At 46.2% G+C, this 23201-nt stretch overlaps 1 protein-coding gene across 8 annotated transcripts in view; it reads right to left on the reverse strand.

Moving 5' to 3' along the window:
* The window catches only part of COL15A1 (collagen type XV alpha 1 chain), a 275266-nt gene that overhangs the window by 88840 nt on the left and 163225 nt on the right, over positions 1–23201 (reverse strand). For all 8 annotated transcript variants that reach the window (XM_084618725.1, XM_084618722.1, XM_084618723.1 and 5 more), the window contains 3 exons: positions 6598–6660; positions 3626–3661; positions 2979–3113 (listed from right to left, as the gene is read on the reverse strand). In XM_084618725.1, coding sequence (XP_084474851.1) covers positions 2979–3113; positions 3626–3661; positions 6598–6660 — 234 coding nt within the window. The remainder of the gene's footprint in view (positions 1–2978; positions 3114–3625; positions 3662–6597; positions 6661–23201) is intronic.

Consider the following 23201-nt stretch of genomic DNA (forward strand, 5'->3'; position numbering starts at 1 on the left):
CTGTTTGCTCACTTCCCAAGGTGAATGCACTTGTGCTGCACGTTCCTTCGCCTTGCCTCCATTGCGCTTTAATTGGTCTCCTTGTGGCAATATTTTTCCATCGAAGACCATGCCTAATGCCTATTTTATATAACACACTGTCATTTTTGACACTCATGTGTTTTTATTAGGTTTACCAGGTACCTTCTGTAATACAGACTGTTCTTTTGGCAAGCACAAGGGCCAGCAAACCCTGTCTCTTTCTTTCCCCAGTGCAGCTCAGTTTTGGCACATAATTAATAACAGTTGCTATCAAATGCTGAAAGCAGTGCTTTGCAGAAGAGACATGCTTAGGGCAATAAACAGATTGCCAACCAAATGCTAGCATTGCCCTAATGAAACTGGCATACCAACTTGAGAACAGGCACAGCATTGTCTTCAGATGGCAGAAGGAGGAATCAAAATGATCATGCAGGATCAGCAAGTCTATTCCTAGATGGGATTTCCAGCTAGACATGGGGAAAGGACAATCATCCTGATCTTCCTGGCTTATGATTAAACAAATACAGTTCTGCTATTCCAGCTCAGAGCTGGCTGGCCAATTTATGTTGTTGGAACCAGCCCTTTCTACACCTCTGTATGGTGCCAATGCAATGGGGCCCCAATCCTGATTATCTCCTGCAATTCTGGCAACTTCACACCACTCAGACTTAGGGGGAGGAAAAAGGCAAAATTTGGCCCTAATTAGCCAGCTGCAAATTCCCTCTGCACAAGAGACCTCTCGGTTGGGCTAGAGGGGCAAAGCTGGCATCTATGTCAACTTCCCAGGGACCATGTGGGGATTGAGACAGAGCACTCTCAAACTTCACCAGCTCTCAAGGAGTTGATGGTCCTAGTTCCCAGCTGGAGTTCCTAATTACCTGGCATAAGGCATAGCTCCCTGTAGGGGCTCTGACTTATGTTGGGGTTTGGAACATGGATGGCCATAACTGGATCCTAACTGCAAAAAGAAAAGGAGTACTTGTGGCACCTTAGAGACTAACCAATTTATTTGAGCATGAGCTTTCGTGAGCTACAGCTCACTTCATCGGATGCATACCGTGGAAACTGCAGCAGACTTTATATACACACAGAGAATATGAAACAATACCTGTGTGTATATAAAGTCTGCTGCAGTTTCCACGGTATGCATCCGATGAAGTGAGCTGTAGCTCACGAAAGCTCATGCTCAAATAAATTGGTTAGTCTCTAAGGTGCCACAAGTACTCCTTTTCTTTTTGCGAATACAGACTAACACGGCTGTTACTCTGAAACCTGTCAAATGGATCCTAACTGTCCTCATCCCATCCTGAACCAAGAGGTTCCCTAGTAACAAATACAGTGGTGCTCCTTAAAAACTAATGCATTGCCTGAGATATCTACTGGCCAGATTCTGGTATCTTTATTCTGGTTTAGTAGCGCTTTAGTCCATTAATAGTTCCATTGACTTCAATAGAATTACTTGGGGAGTAAGGTATGAATAAGGGTATCAGAATTTGTCCTTAAATAAGGACATAACCTCCGTATTTAGCATATTCAATGTATTTCCTAGAGTAAGTATAGGGAAGTATAAAGGAACAATGCAAACACTGAGGGAACCACATTTATATATCTCAGATAAAACTGACAAGTTCTAAAGGTCTCCACTCTATCCTGGTTAAGATGTTTGCAAATTGTCAGCCAAACATTTTTTATTCCTCGTATAAAGTTAATCTTGGTTACTGGTCTGATGTATATTATGTCCTATACAGAAAAAAAAATTAGCTAGAGAGCCTTTCTTGAACTGAACAGCCAAACAAACAGGGAGAGAGAGGGTGACCCATACATAGGCATAGATGGAGGTTAAATGCCAACCTTTTAACCTTAGCAAAAATATGGATGTTTAAAACCCTACCACAGCCTGATCCTCTACCCCAAGTCTGCCAGAAAGGGAAGACAGAATTTACCTCAGTGTGTTTCACTCACAGTGCTGAGATTCAGATATTTTTCTGCACTATGAACTGTTTTCAGATAAAGGACTGAACTGAGCCCTAGGTGAGTTCAAATTTTAAAACAGAGGAGGCACTATATGCATGAATAAAATGTAATGTCTCAATTTTCATTTGTTTGGTTTTGTGAGAAAATGTTCCTATTCAGGATTACACTGCATGAGATCACTACCAAATTTCTGCATTTTGTGTCTTTTAGGCTTGCATAACTGACCCACCTATACCAAACTTATGGCCTCTAAAATGATAGCATGTGAAAACTGGCACGTTAAAGCAGAACCCGAAGCTCAGGTTTAATGCACAACAGCAGCTGTCATCATATATTTAAGTCTACACTATAAATTATTTACACACTAAAATAAACTACTAAAGTGGTTGTGAAAATTGTGTGATAAGAGCTTTAGCTTATAGCACAACAACAATTCTGATGTTGGTATTAAGATCACTGAATATTTATATATTTATATTTATTTATTATACTTAAATATTATTTATTTATATTTATATATTTATATATATTATTACTTATATTTATTTATTATACTATATTATAAGATCACTGAATATTTATACATCCGATGAAGTGAGCTGTAGCTCACGAAAGCTTATGCTCAAATAAATTGGTTAGTCTCTAAGGTGCCACAAGTCCTCCTTTTCTTTTTGCGAATACAGACTAACACGGCTGTTACTCTGAAACCTATATAAAAGTAAGTTAAAGAAAGCAATTACCAATGAACAATAATTACTGCCAAATAGAGGGCTAAGTTCCACAGAGATAAAAAACAGCAAACAACTTATCTGTAGATTGGGAGAAAATAAAGTAAACCTGAAGAGAAACTTTATAGACAGTATTCAGTTTGATCAAATTTGTCTTAAAGTTAGTTAGACATGAAAAGTGTTAATGAGTATGCTGTCCTTCCATTGAAACCAATAACTTTGTATATACAATTAACTCTTTTAGTAGAAGAGCACCTCAAATCCAAACCCATAGCCTGGGCCAGGTGGCCCCGGTGGTCCTGGTGGTCCTTGAGGCCCAGGCTTTCCAGGCTGCCCATCAGCACCTGCCTGGCCTTCTGGGCCTGGTGATCCAATATCTCCAGCATCTCCCTAAAGCAAAAGGGCAACAACATATGATTTTACTGAACATTTATAACAAGTAGATATAATTACAGGATTTGTCTGACTGAAAATTATGTTCACTGATTTAATTAGGCTGCAGAATAATAATCTTCTGGACTTCTTCCACCCAAGGATCTCAAAGCACTTTTCAAAAATTATTGAATTAAGATTTGCAACATCCTTGTGATGTAGGTTTTGCCTCATTTTATAAATGGGAAATGGAGACAATGAGAGCTGAAGTCATTTGCCCCAACAAAGCACATCAGTAGTCAGAGCTGGGAACAGAACCCAGGTCCCCTGATTCTCAAGCCCTGGGCAAAAAAATATTGAAATATTACAAATATTTTCATTTTGTTAATCTGCTTTATCTTTGCTTTCTTTCAACTGTTTTCAGGAAACTTTTGATAGGCAGAATACAATGCCAAACTATGGGTGACACACTATACCTGAAGGATGTTGTTATGCTATACTTCAAAATAAACAAAGTTTGATCTTTTTACCTTTGGGCCAACTGCACCAGGTAGACCTTGATCACCCTGTAAAATAAAACCAGTGCCAGTTAATTGAGCAGGATTAAATGATTTAGGCATAGAGAACACAGATACATGTTCTGCTTAATTCAGGTTTCAGTGAATATCTTTGTTGTTGAATTTACTGAGGTCACAATGCTGGTTTATAATAATCATTAAAGCTGCTGGTTAAAAAAAACAACCTTCAGTTGAGTAGTTACATCTGCAAATGACTAGCACTTCCAGCGTGGTTTGTAGACAGGAAGCAATCTAGTATTTTGATTATTGCAGCAGGTTTTAGAGGTTTGGACCACACAGAATCAAATATCAAGGGTGAAATCCTCACCCCATTGAAGTCAATGGGAACATTCTCATTGAATGCAATGGGAGCAGGATTTGATCCCAATCAAATTGTTAGTATGGCCCAGTCACAGAGTGTTAACACTGCTACAGATGTTTTTATGGTTCCACTGTGGTAATCTAGCAACCTGATTTTCTGATACACACACGATCTGTGACAGATCTCTGTTTGACAAGGGATATAGGAACCTTAATACACAAGCAGAGTTCCTGTATTCGGTGTTCTCTGAATGGCACAGGTCAGACGCTGCAAATGTCAGCCTGCCTATGTACTCTACAATGGATTGACATCCATCTGTTCTTCTCCCGCACTCAGCTTTTGCTGAAGCCTCTCTCACACTCCATCTCTTTTCCCTGCCGTTCTCTTCCTATTCAGTTTACAGAATAGGCAGAAACCCAGAGTATGAAAACAGTTAGTGTGAATGGAAAAAATCGCTGAGTTAATAGCAATACATATAATGTCTGGCCAAATACTATAGGCCCTACACAAACAGACAATGGGCATTTTGACATATGAGCACTCAACCGATAGAGTAAGCACCAATGATAAAACAACAGCAGACAAATAAAGAATGAGTTGTTAGAAAAAGGAATGACAGGAAGCATGTAAAACTACTCTCGACAGATGGGAATGGATTTGGCAGACTTGATGCTGCTGCTGCTGTGCACTGACTGTTCTTTGAGCAACTGTAGCGGGCAGAGAGCTTCATTTATAATTTAATTCTTATCAAATTCATACAGTGAGGAAAATAGGCTCCGAAAGACAAGCCAACTGGCTTTATCCCTCTTTCTGAGGAACGTGCTCTGAATGAAAATGGCATTCTTCCAAGTAACCCCTCTCCCCTCCAGACTTTCACCCAACAATCTGAGGTGCAGGTTAATTTAATTTACTGTAACCAGGCATCTTTATTCTTCTCAGGACCCTCCCACAGGAACTGATCTTGCCCTACTGAAGTCAACCGGAACTTTGCCATTGACTACAAAGAACACAAGATCAAGCCAAAGATGCCTGAGCTCTGGAACAAGGAACTTATTTTAACTCTCTCTGGTCCATGTTGGCTTGGTGTGGGGATTACTGGAGTAGCCACACAAAGGGGGCCAGAGCACCCCATGTGTACCACAGTATTGCCAACCCTAAATATTCAAAACTCATGATTCAGCCTCAACAAAATCATGAGACTGGCTTAAATATCCTGAGATTTTTTAAAGAAAATATTGGGGTTCTTTTTCTTTGCCTTCTGTTTTTTGAGCCTTTATGGTGCACTTAGGTCCCATTTTCCAGATTTTCTCTGCAACAATAAGGGACAGAAACTTACTTGATTTTAATGAAAACAGAGATTCTCATGCAATCACTTGACTCCAGGACAGGGGTGGGCAAATGTTTTGGCCTGAGAGCCACATTGGCGTTGCGAAACTGTGCAGAGGGCCAAGTAGGGAAGTCTGTGCCTCCCCAAACAGCCTGGCCACCACCCCCTATCCGCCCCTCCCATTCCCTGCCCCCTGACTGCCCTCCTCAGAATCCCCGACCCATCCAACACTCCTTGTCCCATGACCCACCCTCCCGGGACCTCCGCCCCTAACTGTCCCCCGGGACCCCAGCCCCTATCCAACACCCCCCACCCGCCCCGCTCCCTGTCCTCTGACTGCCCCGCCCCCATCCATACCCCCACCCCCTGACAGCTCCCCTGGGATTCCCACGCCTATCCAATGCCCCCTGTTCCCCATCCCCTGACTGACCCCCCATAACCTCCACCCCATCCAATCGCCCCCTGCTCCCGTCCCCTGACTTCCCTCCGGGACCTGCTGCCCCTTATCCAACCCCTTCCTGCCCCTTTACCATGCTGCTCAGAGCAGCGGGAGCTTGCAGCCCCACCACCTGGCTGGAGCCAGCCACACTGCCTGCACTGCCCAGCAGGAGTGGCGGGCCAGAGCGCTGGCGGCATGGCGCGCTGAGGCTGCAGGGGAAGGGAGACAGCGGGGAAGGGGCCAGGGGCTAGCCTCCCTGTCCTGGAGCTCAGGGCCCGGGCAGGATGGAACCGCGGGCCAGATGTGGCCCATGGGCCGTAGTTTGCCCACCTCTGCTCCAGGAGCACCACCTTTAAGAAAACACCAAATACTGCAACACTCATGACAAAATTGCAAATGTAGGCAACATTGGCACCATATAGGTGGTTTACACCTGCCCTCACATAGGCCAGGGCAGAAGGTGAAGATGAGAATGGACTATAGAATCCACAATTAAGTAGTTCCAGTGATCTAGCGCCCCACAAAAATGCAGCGGAAAATCTGCAGCAGGGAGCTGTGCTGCAGCTATAGGCCACTCTTGGCTGGAGGGGTGGATTTCACCTGCCCCATGTACTTTACTTGCAAAAACCCAATTATTACTCTGCCTTTCTGTGGATGAATTACATGGAATTGTTGTACATTATCTATTGAATAAAATAGGACTAGATGCAACAGGACATTATAAGGTTGTTCAAACATCCATTTCAGACGTTTTACCAAGCATTAGGAGCTGGATTCAGTAAACTATTCAGGGCTTCCTGCAGCTCAGAAGCGACAAAGATTTTACGCAGAACTGAGCCCTTAGATTTTAAACTTACTTTTTCTCCTTTCTTTCCAGGAGGGCCAACCATTCCATCAAGTCCAGGATGTCCTTGGGGTCCCTGCAAATGCCAGTAGATATAAGCACCTGCCCCAATCACAAAGAAAATACCCTGCCCAAATGAATTTATTTGAACTAATACAACTTAAAAAATAAACTCTAATATGCCTTAGTCACCTCCTATTCTAGTGATTTGTATTTCTGAGTTTTCATTTATGATGTGTTGGTCTGTATGCAACTGAAGAGTGACACTAATACTTAATGAGAAAAAACTTTCATGTAAGGACTGATATTGCTTGCTATTATGGTCCTGATTCTGCTTTTCATGCAATCAGCAAGAGGTTTAAGTGTTTGAGGAGTACAGGATCCAGTCTTCTGTCTACTTGGAAATGTTGGCATCTCTACTTCACGGGCCAGATCCTGGACTCCAACTCTTACCCCTTTGCACCATAGTGACAGTGCCAATGGGATGGAGAGCCACCCTAACAGGGCACTTAGGGATTCTCCTGACATCAGGGAATCGTTGGATGGCACAGAACTGGTAAAAAGCCCATTTACAATTTTTTTTTTTTTATACAGGACATTGGACAGAAAAAAACCCATAAGCAGCATTCCTGAGATGGACCGTGGCTGTGGCCACAGTGGAAGAGGATGGGGCTCAAGTGTGCAACACTCTAGCCATCTCCAGCTGGAGGAGTGACCATTCTAGCCAATATAATTTAGAGCCTCCCTTAGGCCCTTTTCCCTGTTCCCAATCCCCAGTCCTGCAAGGAGCTGTCTGACTGTTCCCACAGACAGGCCCAACACATGTTAAGTGAAACTGGAGGGGGCTCCTGGAGAAAGGAAGAAAGAAGAATGGGGAAGGGAATTTCGGAGCCCTTGTGAATGGGACTGAGACACAGGAAGAACTGTGGGGAGAGGAAAGAAGAAACAAAGAGAACAAAAGAGAACAGGGGGAAAAAAAGGGGAAACTCAGCCACACTGCCAAATTAAATGTGAAAATGTAATATGAAAAGCCAAAAAGGAGTTTGAAGAACAGCTAGCCAAAAACTCAAAAGGCAATAACAAAATGTTTTTTAAGTATATCAGAAGCAGGAAGCCTGCTAAACAACCAGTGGGGCCCCTGGACGATTGAGATACAAAAGGAGCACTTAAAGACGATAAAGTCATCGCAGAGAAACTAAATGAATTCTTTATTTCAGTCTTCACGGCTGCAGATGTTAGGGAGATTCCCAAACCTGAGCCATCTTTTGTAGGTGACAAATCTGAGGAATCATCACAGATTGAAGTGTCACTAGAGGAGGTTTTGGAATTGAGAAACTTAACAGTAACAAGTCCCCAGGACCAGATGGCATTCACCCAAGAGTTCTGAAAGAACTCAAATGTGAAATTGTGGAACTATGGTTTGTAACCTGTCCTTTAAATCAGCTACTGTACCCAATGACTGGAAGATAGCTAATATAATGCCAATATTTAAGAAGGACTCCAGAGGTGATCCAGGCAATTATAGACCGGTAAGTCTAATGTCAGTACCGGGCAAATTAGTTGAAACAATAGTAAAGAATAAAGTTGTCAGACACATAAAAGAACATAAATTGTTGTGCAAAAGTCAACATGGTTTCTGTAAAGGGAGATCATGTCTTACTAATCTATTAGAGTTCTTTGAGGAGGTCAACAAACATGAGGACAAGGGGGATCCAGCGGACATAGTGTACTTAGATTTCCAGAAAGCTTTTGACAAGGTCCCTCACCAAAGACTCTTACCTAAATTAAATTGTCATGGGATAAGAGGGAAGATTCTTTCATGGATTGAGAACTGGTTAAAAGACAGGGAACAAAGGGTAGGAATAAATGGTAAATTTTCAGAATGGAGAGGGGTAACTAGTGGTGTTCCCCAAGGGTCAGTCCTAGGACCAATCTTATTCAACTTATTCAAAAATGATCTGGAGAAAGGGGTAAACAGTGAGGTGGCAAAGTTTGCAGATGTTACTAAACTGCTCAAGATAGTCAAGACCAAAGCAGACTGTGAAGAACTTCAAAAAGATCTCACAAAACTAAGTGATTGGGCAACAAAATGGCAAATTAAATGTAATGTGGATAAATGTAAAGTAATGCACGTTGGAAGAAATAACCCCAACTATACATACAATATGATGGGAGCTAATTTAGCTACAACTAATCTGGAGAAAGATCTTGGAGTCATTGTGGATAGTTCTCTGAAGACGTCCACGCAGTGTGCAGCGGCAGTCAAAAAAGCAAACGGGATGTTAGGAATCATTAAAAAAGGGATAGAGAATAAGATGGAGAATATCTTATTGCCCTTATATAAATCCATGGTACGCCCACATCTTGAATATTGCTTACAGATGTGGTCCCCTCATCTCAAAAAAGATATACTGGCATTAGAAAAGGTTCAGAGAAAGGCAACTAAAATGATTAGGGGTTTGGGATGGGTCCCATATGAGGAGAGATTAAAGAGACTAGGACTTTTCAGCTTGGAAAAGAGGAGACTAAGGGGGGATATGATAGAGGTATATAAAATCATGAGTGGTGTGGAGAAAGTGAATAAGGAAACGTTATTTACTTGTTCCCATAATATAAGAACTAGGGGCCACCAAATGAAATAAATGGGTAGCAGGTTTAAAACAAATAAAAAGAAGTTCTTCTTCACACAACACACAGTCAACCTGTGGAACTCCTTCCCTGTGAAGGTTGTGAAGGCTAGGACTATAACAGGGTTTAAAAGAGAACTGGATAAATTCATGGAAGTTTAGTCCATTAATGGCTATTAGCCAGGATGGGTAAGGAATGGTGTCCCTAGTCTCTGTCTGTCAGAGAGCGGAGATGGATGGCAGGAGAGAGATCACTTGATCATTACGAGTGAGGTTCACTCCCTCTGGGGCACCTGGTATTGGCCACTGTCGGTAGACAGGATACTGGCCTGGATGGACCTTTGGTCTGACCCAGTACGGCTGTTCTTATGTTCTTAAGAGTTTGGTAGCTAAACTGCCCAGAGATTCTGTCTGTAGTGAGCGTGTTCAAGCCCAGGGCTGCAAAAGTGAGCAGTAATTTCCCTATAATTCCTCTTTATGGCTGCTACAGGCCACTGTGGTGCTGGGCAACAGAACTCAGAGCAGGGAGACTGTCTCTCTGGTGCTTGCAATCAGGGTGGCTCTGTCCCCTTCTAGTGGTGGCTGGGCCACATGTAGAGATTGATGAGCCTGCTACAGTCACTGCTGAGGAGCCCCCCAGTTGGGCAGCATTTCAAGCGGCAGCCTGTACAGGGAATTGAGATTGTGACAGAGCACAAAACGTGGCAGGTGGTTTCCAAATGTAACACTGCACCATGGAGGGTGTTGTCAGCAACGAACGAATGAGGCCCTGCACCCCAAATGTTATTACATTTGTCTGGTGCTTTTTAGGATGACCACTACTGGCCTCACATTTACCACCCTTCTCGCATCACTTTCCATTTTTACCTCCTGGACCCACTATAGTTGATACGGTATACATTTTTAACATTAACAAAATTGGAATGATTTTCATTATGTTTTAGGTCTATTTTATATTATACAGTGAATATTTTGGCTGGGAGGGTTGAATTAACATTAAAATTGTAATTAATTATTCATTATTATGATTATTACTCATGCAGTGTACAATGATCTAAAGTCTTATCGTCATATGGCTGCAGATGTGCTTTATAGCTTTGGAGTAGCCTCAAGTACGCTATTACTTTACATTTAAATTCTTCTGCATCACTGGTCTTTACAAAATTGGACATGAAAACCATTTTTTCAAGAAATGTAACCACATCAGTGCTGACAAAAGTTGCAATGAGCTATTTCAACTTCATGTATATTTAACAAACAAAACTATGTAATCACATCAATAACAGATGCTATTTAAAGCAGTTAGTAAAAGCGATATTTCCAGTTACAATAGGCAGTTTTTAATCCAAGCCTTTTCAAGACATGTTTCCAATAAGAGAGCTGTTAAATAACTAAGTCCTTGATTCAGCCAGGTACTTAGGCATAGGCTTAACTTTAAACAGATGAGCAGTGCCACGGGAATCAAGACTACTCACATGTTTATGTTACACAAGGGTTGGTAGGGTTGCCAGGCATCCAGTTTTCAACCAGAATGCTGGTTGACCCCCCGACCGGGCTGTTAAAAGTCCGGTCGGCAGCACAGCGGGGGCCTGGGGCTAAGGCAGGCTCCCTGCCTGCCCTAGCTCCCTGCGGCACCCAGAAGCGATAGCCAGATCCCTGCAGCCCCTAGACACATGGGTGGCCAGGGAGGCTCCGTGCACAGCCCCTGTCCTGAGGGCTGGCTCCACAGATCCCACTGGTTGGGAATCACAACCAATGGGAGCTGCAGGCACGAGGGCAGTGTGTGGAGCCTCCCTGGCTGCCCATGCATCTAGAGGCTGCAGGGACCTGGCAGCCGCTTCCCAGGAGCTGCGGTAAGCGCCGCTAGGATCCTGCACCCTGAACCCCCTCCCCCTGCCCCAGCCGGGAATCGCCTCCTGCACCCAAACTCCCTCCTGGAGCCCACACATCCCCCCCCCCCGCAACATCCCAACAACCTGCCCCAGCCCCCTCCTGTACCCCAAACCCCTCATCCCCAGCCCCACCCCAGAGCCCGCACCACCAGCTGAAGCCCTCATCCGCCTCCTGCACCCCAACCCCCTGCTCAAGCCCAGTGAAAGTGAGTGAGGATGGGGGGAGAGCCAGCGACAGAGGGAGGGGGGATAAACAAGGGGGGTGTGGGGCCTCGGGGCAGGGGTGTTTGGTTTTCTGCAATTAGAAAGTTGGCAATCCTATAAACACGTGCTTCAGTGCCATGCTGAATCAGAGCCTAAATCCTGAAATTGCTGAGTGGATGAGGAAGCCACTTATGTTACACATGTAAATTACAGAGGGCCAGGCCTGATTTTCCTCTTACATACATACGTACATCAGTGTAACTCTGGAATAGCTACACTGAAACCAGCGGAATGACCTTGGTGTGAAAATCCATTTGCAAGTGGAGAACGAGACCCATGTTCACTTTAACAGCCTGATTTTAGAATCAGGATTTTTAATATTAATTAGTTTATCCTAAAAAGGATTGATTCTATCATTGACCCCTAGATTTATACAGCATGTCGAAGAGTCATGAAATCTGCAAAACTTTAGTCAGATCAATTTCTCTAAAAGGCATTCAAATTCCTTGATTTTGGAAGAAACTAAAGTGTATTAAAATAAGGGAGATGAATAGCTTAGTCTATTCAGCTAGGTATACGCCCACAATGAAGCAGTTTTTACAAATTGTGGAACAACACACGAACACAGCCATCAGATGACAGTGTAGCATAAATGGAAGGGTTCACAACCTATAGTGCTGGTATAACTGGATCTATATTAGTGACCACACAGAGACCAGTACTGTGAGGAGTTGAGCACCCTGCACTTCAAGGACTTCAGTGGGTCTGGACAGTGCTCATTGCCTCCGATGTTCAGGCATCCTGGGCCATTAATCACAATGGAAGAGTTACCATTGATTTCAGTGTGATCAAGACGCAGATCCATAGGTCCCAAACCTGACACCCTTACTCATATGAATAGGCTTTACCCTTTTAGTCAGTGGTCACAATGGGACTACTCACAAGGGTAAAGGTTTTACAGGATTGAGACCACAGGCCTTGAAACCTTCAAAGGTTTATGCTTAACTTTACATTGTGACCATCAAAGTCGATGGGACGATTCAGAGTAAAGTTATGCACTTTGAAGGACTGGAGCTATTGCCACATTCCATCTTCACAGCAGCCATAAAGCAGTACTGCGTGTACCATCAATAGTTGGACACTCCTTGCACAGATAGTCGTACTGTCTACTTTTCACATGCAGAAATCCTCTGCAAACTTATTTCATTAGGCAGAGGCACATTTGACTTATTTCTGCTTTGTAAGCAATAGATCTCTAAGGCATCATCCAAATGGAAGTGTACATTTTGTATTGTGGCATCTGGTTTTTTTTGTATTGTATAGTAAAAGGCAGTTTAAAATTAAAGTTCATGAAATCCAACATTATGCCAAAGGTTAAAAGTTCACTTCTGAAGTCTAAATATGTATGTAAAGAATATATATTCCTTCACTTTCTTTTAATCTCCCAGAGTGAATTTGTAACATTTTTCAGTAAGTTTTGGTTATGTTCATTTCCAGGCCATATCTTTGTATTTACTTTTCCTTCTTTAGATGTAAAACAGCAACACTCAAGACACTGAAAATCAATTTTAACATACAAAAGCATTGCAAAGCGCTTTCTAAAGCAAAACTTGCAAGAGCAGTACATAAATGCAGCAAATAATGGACTACGGCAACAGATTGTCTTGCAAGATTTTTCAGTGAAATTCCTCAAACTTGCAGTAATACTCACCAGGAAGTCTGACCTGGTTTGGGATGTGATGTTAGACAATATTTTGTTCAGAATATCACAGCTACATGACTTCTGAGCAGCACTGCAACAAGAATTATAATGTTTTGTTTTTTATTGTAGGGCAATATCCTGATTCCAGTCTCTGGCTTCAGAGGTTTCTGACGGATGCAGAACCAATGTGGTTTTGGTGCAGGGGTTGTGAAAAGGAGAGGGAAGGAAACTGGAAGCTAAAGAGCACAACTTTGTGGTGGACTCGAATGACAACTTCTCACAAATTATGTCAAAGCTATGGTCGAAGCCCGGCTCACAGGAAACAGTTGGGGGCGGGGAGCCTAGTTATGTAGATTCCTCTGATGATACTGCAACAGCTGCCATAGTAGTGAGTTGACTCAGAGAGAGGCCACTTGAAATGGAATTTAACAAGAGGGTCCAGCATGCAAGACATTGCAGAGTGGGTAGTGACTTCTGGTCTCAACAATGTCTTATCTGAAAAAACTTCCATTGATTTCAATGGCTTTGGATGAGGCCCAGAGTATGTACTTAACACTATCCCTATTCACAAAAGCATGCACTCAAGTGCTTTGCTGAATCTGGCCTTACTGCTGAATCAGTATCTGAGGCTATGTCTACACTACAAATTACTTCGGTATAACTTATGTCGCTCAGGGGTGTGAATAAGCCACCCTTCCGAGCAACATAAGTTATACCAACGTGAGCTCCAGTGTAGACAGATCTCCCGCTCAAATAGCTATTGCCTCTTGCGGAGGCAAGAGTTATTAAGCCGACGGGAGAGTTCTCTTCTGTCAGCTTAGAGCGTCTTCACAAGAAGTGCTATAGTGGTGCAACTGCATCAGTGCAGCTGTGCCGCTGTAAATGATGTAGCGTAGACATAGTCTTAGAATCTCAGGAGGCACTCAGCATCGTGCAGGATTGGACTCCCATGATCATGAATTGATATAGACTATGCCTGAATCTGCCCTGTGAGTTTATAAAGAAAACCCCACCATATCTAGTAGGCTTAGATTCTTGCTAGAGTGAAGGAATGTGTCAACAACAATGTATCACTTAGTGAGAAAAATGGTTTGGGGATTTCAACGAAGCTCAAAGGTTTTGTACCTCCAGAACTTGCTGAATCATTCTTAAGTGAGGCCAAAACACCTGAAGTACTTTAATGATTTTCCTCTTTCCAAAATTTCTTATTTTCCAAATTATACAATTTTCTTGATAATATTTCATGGACTGTAGCTGCTATCATATTCGATACCATGGCTGAATTTCTTACTGGTCAGAAATGATTCTCTGTCTTTTTGTGGCTGTTCCTCTCCTCTTCTCTCCCTCCCTCTCCTCCTGGTTGACCTTATTATGGAAGACTATCTTAACGAAGTGGGTAATCTTTAAAAAGGACGCCCAAAAAATAAAAAGGAAAACTTTTGTATATAAAAAATAAGATTCCTACTGTTTAGATCACAAACTGAGGTGTTTTAAATTTTAGCAATGCTAAAGAGATCCTAGACTCAAATGGGATCATTATAATTTCACAATAAATTTATACGTGGAACATCTCACCTTGAGAAAACCACTTGACAGTATTAAAGAAAATATTGACAGGAATCTCTACCATCTCTCTTAGCATATTTTGTTCCAAGAAACAATGCCAAATGAACTTTCATGATGATATCTAACACAAAACTCTTATAACAAGTGCTTTAATTTCAAGCTCTGGGAAGAATCAATATTTTGAATTGTAGGGAGCCAGGGTGGCTCTCCTCCGAACCAGAGGCGCTCCCCGGCCTGAGGGGCGCGCTACTGACTCCGGCCGGCGCTCCCCGGCCTGAGGGGCGCGCTACTGACTCCGGCCGGCGCTCCCCGGCCTGAGGGGCGCGCTACTGACTCCGGCCGGCGCTCCCCGGCCTGAGGGGCGCGCTACTGACTCCGGCCGGCACACCTTCCCGCTAATTCCCCAACGCCCGGGAGGTGGGGCCGAGGCCTGCCACGAAGACCATTGCTCTCCATCGCCCCTACGGGCTCGGAGGACCGATCGACGCCGGTCACAAGTGGTGGAGAATGCGGGCAGGCGATCCCAACCCCTGCCGAAAGGGGTGAGTGCGAGGGCGCCTCTGAAGCTCCCCTACTGGAAAGATGGAGATGGAAAGGCTTATCAAGTTCCTGGCTGAGAGCCAGAAACAGCAGCAGCACCAACTCGTGCAACAGCTGGGCGCCCACCAGCAGCAGTTGCTCCAAACCCTGGGGGCCCAGCACCAGGAACAACAAACCCAGTGCTTCCAGCAGCTTGCAACCCTGTGGTCAGGCCATGGTGGCGCTCAACCGGAGCAGGTAGCCACCCCGACCCCTCCCGCCCCACCGATCCGTCTGGCCAAGATGGGGCCTGAGGATGACCCGGAAGCCTACCTAGTGACCTTCGAGCGGGTGGCCTCAGTGGCTGGTTGGGTGCCTGACCAATGGGCGACACTCCTCGCCCCATACCTGATGGGGCTAGCCCAAAAGGCTTACCATGGGCTCCCAGATGATGAGGCCCGCATTTATGCTCGAGTGAAAGCGGCTATCTTGGATGCCGGGACTGGCCAGACTTCGTCGAGGTGCTCCAATCCCTACCCACCAAAGAGGCATTCGAGGGAGCCCCGCCTGAGAATAAGACAGGACCTGACTTGAGCTCCGACCCTGGAGCGGAACCAGGCCCCACCCCTGGGCAGGAGGGCCTGGAAGTGGCGGGTCCCCCTCCTGACCTGGTGGACTTTAGCCGAGATCAAAGGGAGGATCCTACACTCCGGTTTGCCTACGAGCAGCTGGCCTGGGTGGATGGTGAGGTCGTGGAGGTGCAGCACACCACCCAGTGGCCCAGGTTTGAACTCAACCACGAGCGGCTCTACCGCCTTGACTGAGACCCCCAAGAGGTCCGGACCCAACTCGTGGTCTCCCGCATCCATCGTCGGGCTGTCCTGAAGCTTGCACATGACATCCCAGCTGCCGGACATTTAGGGCAGGAAAAAACTGTGGCCAGGGTCCTGGCCAGGTTCTTCTGGCCCGGCGTTCACCGTGAGATGAAGGAGTATTGTGCGTCGTGCCCGGACTGCCAACATGCAGCCCCGGACGGGGTACGGAAGGCCCCCTGGTCCCGTTACCAGTCGTAGGTGTGCCATTTGAGCGGGTAGCAATGGACCTGGTCGGGCCTTTCCCAAAAAGCAAGGCGGGCCATCAATACATCCTTGTCCTGATGGACTACGCCACCCGCTTCCCGGAGGCCATCCCCTTAAGAAGTATCACCGCCCGTGCTATCGCTGTGGAGCTCGTGAAGATCTTCGCAAGGGTGGGCCTCCCACGGGAGATACTCGCTGATCAAGGGACCAACTTCACATCTAAGCTGTTCCGCCAGGTATGTGCCCTATTGGGGATTAAGAAATTGCAGACCTCGGTCTACCATCCCCAGACTGACGGATTGGTCGAGCGGTTCAACCGGACCCTGAAGGGGATGTTGCGGCGTTTCCCCACCCAGGATCTCCGCCAGTGGGACCAGCTGCTCCCTCCTTTACTACTGGCGATTCGAGAAGTCCCACAGGCATCCACGAAGTTCTCCCCGTTCGAGCTCTTCTATGGGCAGCGACCCCGCAGGGTGTTGGACCTCTTGAGGGAGACTTGGGAACATAACCCGTCCACAACCCAGGGTCTCTTGCAATATGTCTTACAACTGCAGGGGCGGCTGGTGCGGGCGGGCGAGCGAGCTCGCGATGGAGAACTTAAACACCGCCCAAAGAGCTCAGGAGCAGCACTACAATCGGGGCGCCCAGGCTCGATCATTCGGGCCAGGGGACCGAGTGATCCTCCTACTCCCCTCGGAGGAATCAAAGCTTTTTGCCTGCTGGCAGGGTCCATATGAGGTCCTCCGCCAGGTAGGGCCGGTAACTTATGAGATTCGGCAAACTGGTCGCCGTAAGGAAAAGCAGATTTATCATGTAAACCTCTTAAAACCTTGGCAGGACCGGGAAGGGCTCCTAGTGGCCCCATATCCCCCCGAACCGGAACTGGGGCCCCAACCACCCGAGGAGTCGGATAATGGTGAACCCCAGCTAGCAGAGACAATCACCGTTGAGCAGCGAGAACAGGCACTCTGCTTAGTGAGGGCGTTCCCCAAGATGTTCACCACGAAACCCGGGCGGACTATGCTCACCTACCATGTGATCCAGATGGAACCCGGGGTGGTGGTCCGAGAGACAACCCGGCCATTGCCGAGGCGAATGTGGGAGGCTGTAGAGGAGGAAGTCCTGGCGATGTTGGAGCTGGGTGTTATTGAGCCCTCCCAGAGCGAGTGGTGGAGCCCTGTCGTCCTCGTACCGAAGCCCGATGGGAGCCGGCGGTTTTGCATTGACTTCCGGAGGGTCAACGCCATCTCAAAATTTGACGCCTATCCGATGCCCCGTGTCGATGAGCTCCTCGACCGGCTCGGGGAGGCCTGTTATATCACCACTTTAGATCTCACCAAAGGGTACTGGCAGATCCCCTTGGATCCCAAGCCCAAGGAGAAGACCGCATTTGCCACCCCTTCAGGGTTATACCAGTTCACCCGGATGCCTTTCGGCCTACATGGGGCCCCGGCAACCTTCCAGCATTTGATGGACTGGGTGTTGCAACCACACACAAAATACGCGGCAGCCTACCTGGACGATGTGGTCATCTATGGCAATAACTGGGAGGAGCATCTTAACCAAGTAGCGGCAGTCCTCCGGGACCTCTGCGCAGCCGGGCTGACAGCCAACCCGAAAAAATGTCGAATCGGGTGGGAGGAAACCACTTACCTGGGGTACACCTTGGGCCGGGGACAGGTCCGCCCCCTCATTGGGAAGGTCCAAGCACTCCAGGAATGTCCGGTGCCGACCACAAAGAGGCAAGTACGTCAATTTTTGGGCTTAGCTGGTTATTACCAGCGGTTTGTACCCCACTTCGCAAGCATTACGGCCCCGCTAACGGAGCTCTTGACAAAGGACAGTCCCCGGCGGGTGCATTGGTCCAACGAGTGTGAGATGGCCTTTTGAACCATCAAAGAACGGCTGTGTAGCGATCCAATACTCTTCAGCCCCGACTTTCATCGTGACTTTATTGTCCAGAGAGATGCCTCAGGTGTTGGGCTTGGGGCGGTCCTCTCGCAGGAGGTGGACGGGGAGGAACACCCGATTGTTTACCTCAGTCGGAAGCTGTTCCCCAGAGAACGGAACTACTCTGTCGTGGAGAAAGAGGCCCTAGCCGTTAAGTGGGCAGTCGATGCTCTCCGCTACTACCTCCTCGGGGCCCCCTTTATACTGGTTACGGACCACGCACCCCTGAAATGGCTCAATAAGATGAAGGACAATAATGCCAGGCTGATGCGATGGTATCTCGCTCTGCAGCCCTATGCCTTCACAATCCACCATCGGGCGGGACGAGACAACACCAATGCGGATTTCCTATCCTGCCTCGGAGAAGGTGAGGACGCTGGCTCCGAAGATCGGGAGCTGGATTTGAGGGGTGGGGTATGTAGGGAGCCAGGGTGGCTCCCCTCCGAACCAGAGGGTAAAGAGCCACCCTTTGAGCCTGAGTGGGCAGGGCCAGGCCAAGCTTCCGCCAATCCCCGGAAGGGGAAGGGTGGGACAGGAAGTACAAAGGGCGGGGCCCTCTGCCCAGTGAGGAGAGCACCAGGGAGGGAGGGAGACACAGGCTGCTCCCTCACGATCCTGCTGCTGACCCAGGCGAAGCCCTGGGCAAGGAGGAGCCTGACCGGGGGGGAAGGCCTGTGGCAACCAGGGCTGCCGGCCGCTGAATACCCAGAGGACCTGGAGGGGCCTGACTGCAGCCCGGGCCAGCGTGAGTCAGATACCGAGGGGGAGCGGGACTGGTCCGCAGCTGAATACCTGGAGGGACCGGAGCTGCCCGCAGCGGACTACCCGGAGGAGATGGAGGGACCGGAGCGACCCGCCTGAGAGAGACCGGGTAGGAAGTAGCCCAGGAGCCCAACTACACCGTGGGGTGGGTGTGTTTGGCCAGTGGGCGCGGACTGCCCCACTGACCCAGCGGCGGGACCTTCGCCTCCCGCCACTGTTAGGGCCCTGGGCTGGAACGCAGTGGAGTTGGGTGGGCCTGCGTTCCCCTACCCCGGCGCTCCCCGGCCTGAGGGGCGCACTACGGACTCTCGCCGGCGCTCCCCAGCCTGAGGGGCGCGCTACGGACTCCGGCCGGCACACCTTCCCGCTAATTCCCCAACGCCCAGGAGGTGGGGCCGAGGCCTGCCATGGAGACCATTGCTCTCCATCGCCCCTAGGGGCTCGGAGGACCGACCGACGCGGGTCACAGAATTCAAGTTACTGAAGTGGCAGTGACACAACCACATAACTATAAATAACTCCGCTTTGTCTTCTCCATAAAAGCAATTCAAATAAAACTTAAACCAATTTAAAGGATGGTATAGTATGAGAACAAGGAAAAGGTATCTAAGTACTGGATTTAAATAATAAAATGAAACTTCTTTGCATAGTTACGTTCTTAGGCTCCAGTCCTGAGTCTTATGCACAGGCTTAAAATGCTCATAGTGCATATCATTAAGCACGTGCTTACATCCTTGCAGAGTCAGGGCCTTAGGGCCTCCTACTGTAAACTCTTACTACTTCGTGTAGCACTTATGAATTTCCAAATGGGAATTATTCATGATAATAGGGCTATGCCCAGTAATAACTATTTGAAGAATAGGATCTTTAATGTCCTGTAGCAACGTTGTTAACTCTTACCATTTTTATTGCACATCTCATGATATTTGGTGTGTTTCTTTAAGCTCCAGCTCCCAGAGTCATGTGCTTAGGTAAGAATCTTAGATTTCTTTAAAAAAGATTTTTGGCCAGTGTGGTTGCAGAGTAAAGCTTGAGAATGTGACTGAAATAACACATTAAAGTTCAAACACCAGAGTAGATATATTTATATTTTAAATCTCATGACTTTTCAGCCAATTGCATGATGGGGGCGGGGAGGCTGACTCAATTTCTGAATGGTGGGGGTGGTAGTGATGCTGTAGTATAATCAGCAATCCATTCCATGGCTATCTAATCTGGGCCAAGAGTAAGACAAACTCTGGATGAGATCCTCCAGCCCCTTTATTCCAGTTCAAAGAGCCAAAGTGCTGTAAAAGAGGTCCAGAAGGTCTGGACCAGGTGGAGTAGGATTTCACCCAGTGCAGACACAGCAGAAACCAGCTGTAAGGCTAGCATACAAGGACCCACTATGAGAAAGCAGCACCCTGGAACCCCCATATTAACCACTGTGATTGGATTATGATATGTTTTGTACAAAGCATGCCCTGTGAGGCATCATTTTAAAAGTTTTGATCTGCTGAACATTAATATCCTGTTGGAGTGTTATGTACAATCATTATATGTAAGGTTATGAAGTGTTACTGAAATATGTTGTGCAGTTGGGAACACCCACAACCAGCATTTCAAGTACAACAGTGGAGTATCCAGAAAGCTTTAATGGCTCCTCAACACCCATCAAGAAAAGAATCCACTATCCCAGAGACTTTTCAGAGAGAGCATGTAGACTATGGAGACTGCTTGACCAATGGGAACTGCCTGATCCCCACGTCACAGCAAAGATCTTTCCAGCAAGCTTGAAGAAAATATAAAAGAGAGGAAGTGACACCATGCAGCACTGGAAGGCTGATGTAATTTAAAAGGCCCCCAGGGGTGTTTTAAATTAAATCAGGACCTCTCCAGCCCCTGGAGCAGGTGGGGACTGGGAAGGCACCAAGAGGTTTAAAGTCACCCTAGCCCCAATGCTGTGCTTTCTAAAGACTCCATGAGGCTGAAATCATTGGGACTCCAGGCAGATTTAAGAATCTGCCCATGTAGATCCTCTTGCAGTGTCAGAACCTAGTTCTGCAAATATTACTCAAAGCAAAATGTTGGTAAGCACATAACATAATATTGTTGCTATGGACAACCCTGTAAAGCATTTTAAAACCCATTGACAAATGCTACAAACCAATCTGTAGGATAAAAAGGAAAAGGCCAGATATGCACATTATTTTGTTTACAAATACTTAGAATTTGCTTCATAATGGAAGTCAATTGCATCTTGATTGCAACTATTTATTGTGCTAATTAATCAAACATAAGAACATCCATACTGGGTCAGACCAAGGGTCCATCTAGCCCAGTATCCTGTCTTCTGACAGTGGCCAATGCCAGGTGCTTCAGAGGGAATGAACGGAACAGGTAATCGTCAAGTGATCCATCCCCTGTCGCTCAGTCCCAGCTTCTGGCAAGCAGAGGCTAGGGACACACAATAGAACCTTGAGAATAATGTTGGTATGTGAACAAGGCCGTTTCTGAAACATTGATAAAGCAGCTTGGAGGGGAAATACTGCCTTTTGAGCCCACATTTGTAGGACCACCTTATTTGACCCTATTCAAACATCTTATCGCCATGCCAGAACCACTAATTTCCTCATCAGACACCTGTAAATTGTAAAACCAAAGAACATTTCAGTGCAGAAATAAAAAGTTACATACAGCACACTACACACCACCTTTAAAATATACATTTAAGCAAACTTTTAAACTCTCTGGGCCTGTCTACACAAGGACACTGAGGAAAATTAATTGAAATAGGGGTTAATTAAAAGTCAATTAGTTAAACTGCCTAAAAGTGGCCTTAATTTGAATTACAGTGTCCTACAGTGAATTAAGATAAACCAAATTAAGGTCATTTTAATTCTGAATTAGAGTATCCACCCAGGAGTTTAATGCAATTTAACTAATCCTCTTTTAAATTCACACCTTCAGTTAATTCAGATTAACTCTCCTGAATGTCCCCATGTAGACAAGCTGTGTGCTGTTTAACAATAGAATAATTCATGTTTAAGTAAACCTACTGTGCTCTAGTTATCACAGATTTGCATTAGACAAATCAGTACATACACTGTTTATCTTTGGAGCAGAATGAATGCTTTTGGAAAGTTCTGTTACAAAAGTGCTGTAAGGCAGATGGTGATGTAAGGATCGTCATACTGTAATATTCATTTGAGAGATAGGTCTATTCCTCATATTATGAGCTGGGTGAAATCTAGTTATGAGTTGAGTTAAAACCCCAATGAGACTGATAATTGAAAGGTAAGTTCACACCTAACATAACTTTAAGCACAAGCCCCACCTAAAACAGAGGGGTGCATGTGGGTAGACAGATCACACAAAAACTGACAACAGAGAAAGAGAGAGAGGCAAGAAAGCCAAACAAGAGTCTGTAAGCATTGTGTGACCCTGGACATAGCTAGAGAGTGTGCTTTGGGGTCTGGTGTTGGTTAAAAAGTCTTGGGGGCTGCAAGCTAAGAAACTGCTCCTTTTGTTCTTGGTTACTTCTGCATTTAGAGACACAGGACTTTGCACATTTCTTGGTAATAAACAAGATTGCATCAAAGAAAAAACAGACTCCATCAATTTCTGTTTCATAAAATCATAGACTATCAGGGTTGGAAGGGACCTCAGGAGGTCATCTAGTCCAACCCCCTGTTCAAAGCAGGACCAGTTCCCAACTAAATCATCCCAGCCAAGGCTTTCTCAAGCTGGGCCTTAAAAACCTCTAAGGATGGAGATTCCACCACCTCCCTAGGTAACCCATTCCAGTGCTTCATCACCCTCCTAGTGAAATAGTGTTTCCTAATATCCAACCTAAACCTCTCACACTGCAACATGAGACCATTGCTTCTTGTTCTGTCATCTGCCACCACTGAGAACAGCCTAACTCCATCCTCTTTGGAACCCCCCTTCAGGTAGGTGAAGGCTACTATCAAATCCCCCCTCACTCTTCTCTTCTGCAGACTAAATAACCCAGTTCCTTGTAAGCAGAGTACAGCCTCTCCTTGTAAGTCATGTGCCCCAGCCCCCTAATCATTTTCATTGCCCTCTGCTGGACTCTCTCCAATTTGTCCACATCCCTTCTGTAGTGTGGGGACCAAAACTGGACGCAATACTCCAGGTGTGGCCTCACCAGTGCCGAATAGAGGGGAATAATCATCACTTCCCTTGATCTGCCAGCAATGCTCCTACTTATACAGCCCAATATGCCATTGGCCTTCTTGGCAACGAGGGCACACTGCTGACTCATATCCAGCTTCTCATTTCCAACTGGAATATCCCCAGCACCCCAAACTTTG

This window comes from Lepidochelys olivacea, assembly GCF_965140295.1.
Source record: "Lepidochelys olivacea isolate rLepOli2 genome assembly, chromosome: 2".
Taxonomy (NCBI): Eukaryota; Metazoa; Chordata; order Testudines; family Cheloniidae; genus Lepidochelys; species Lepidochelys olivacea.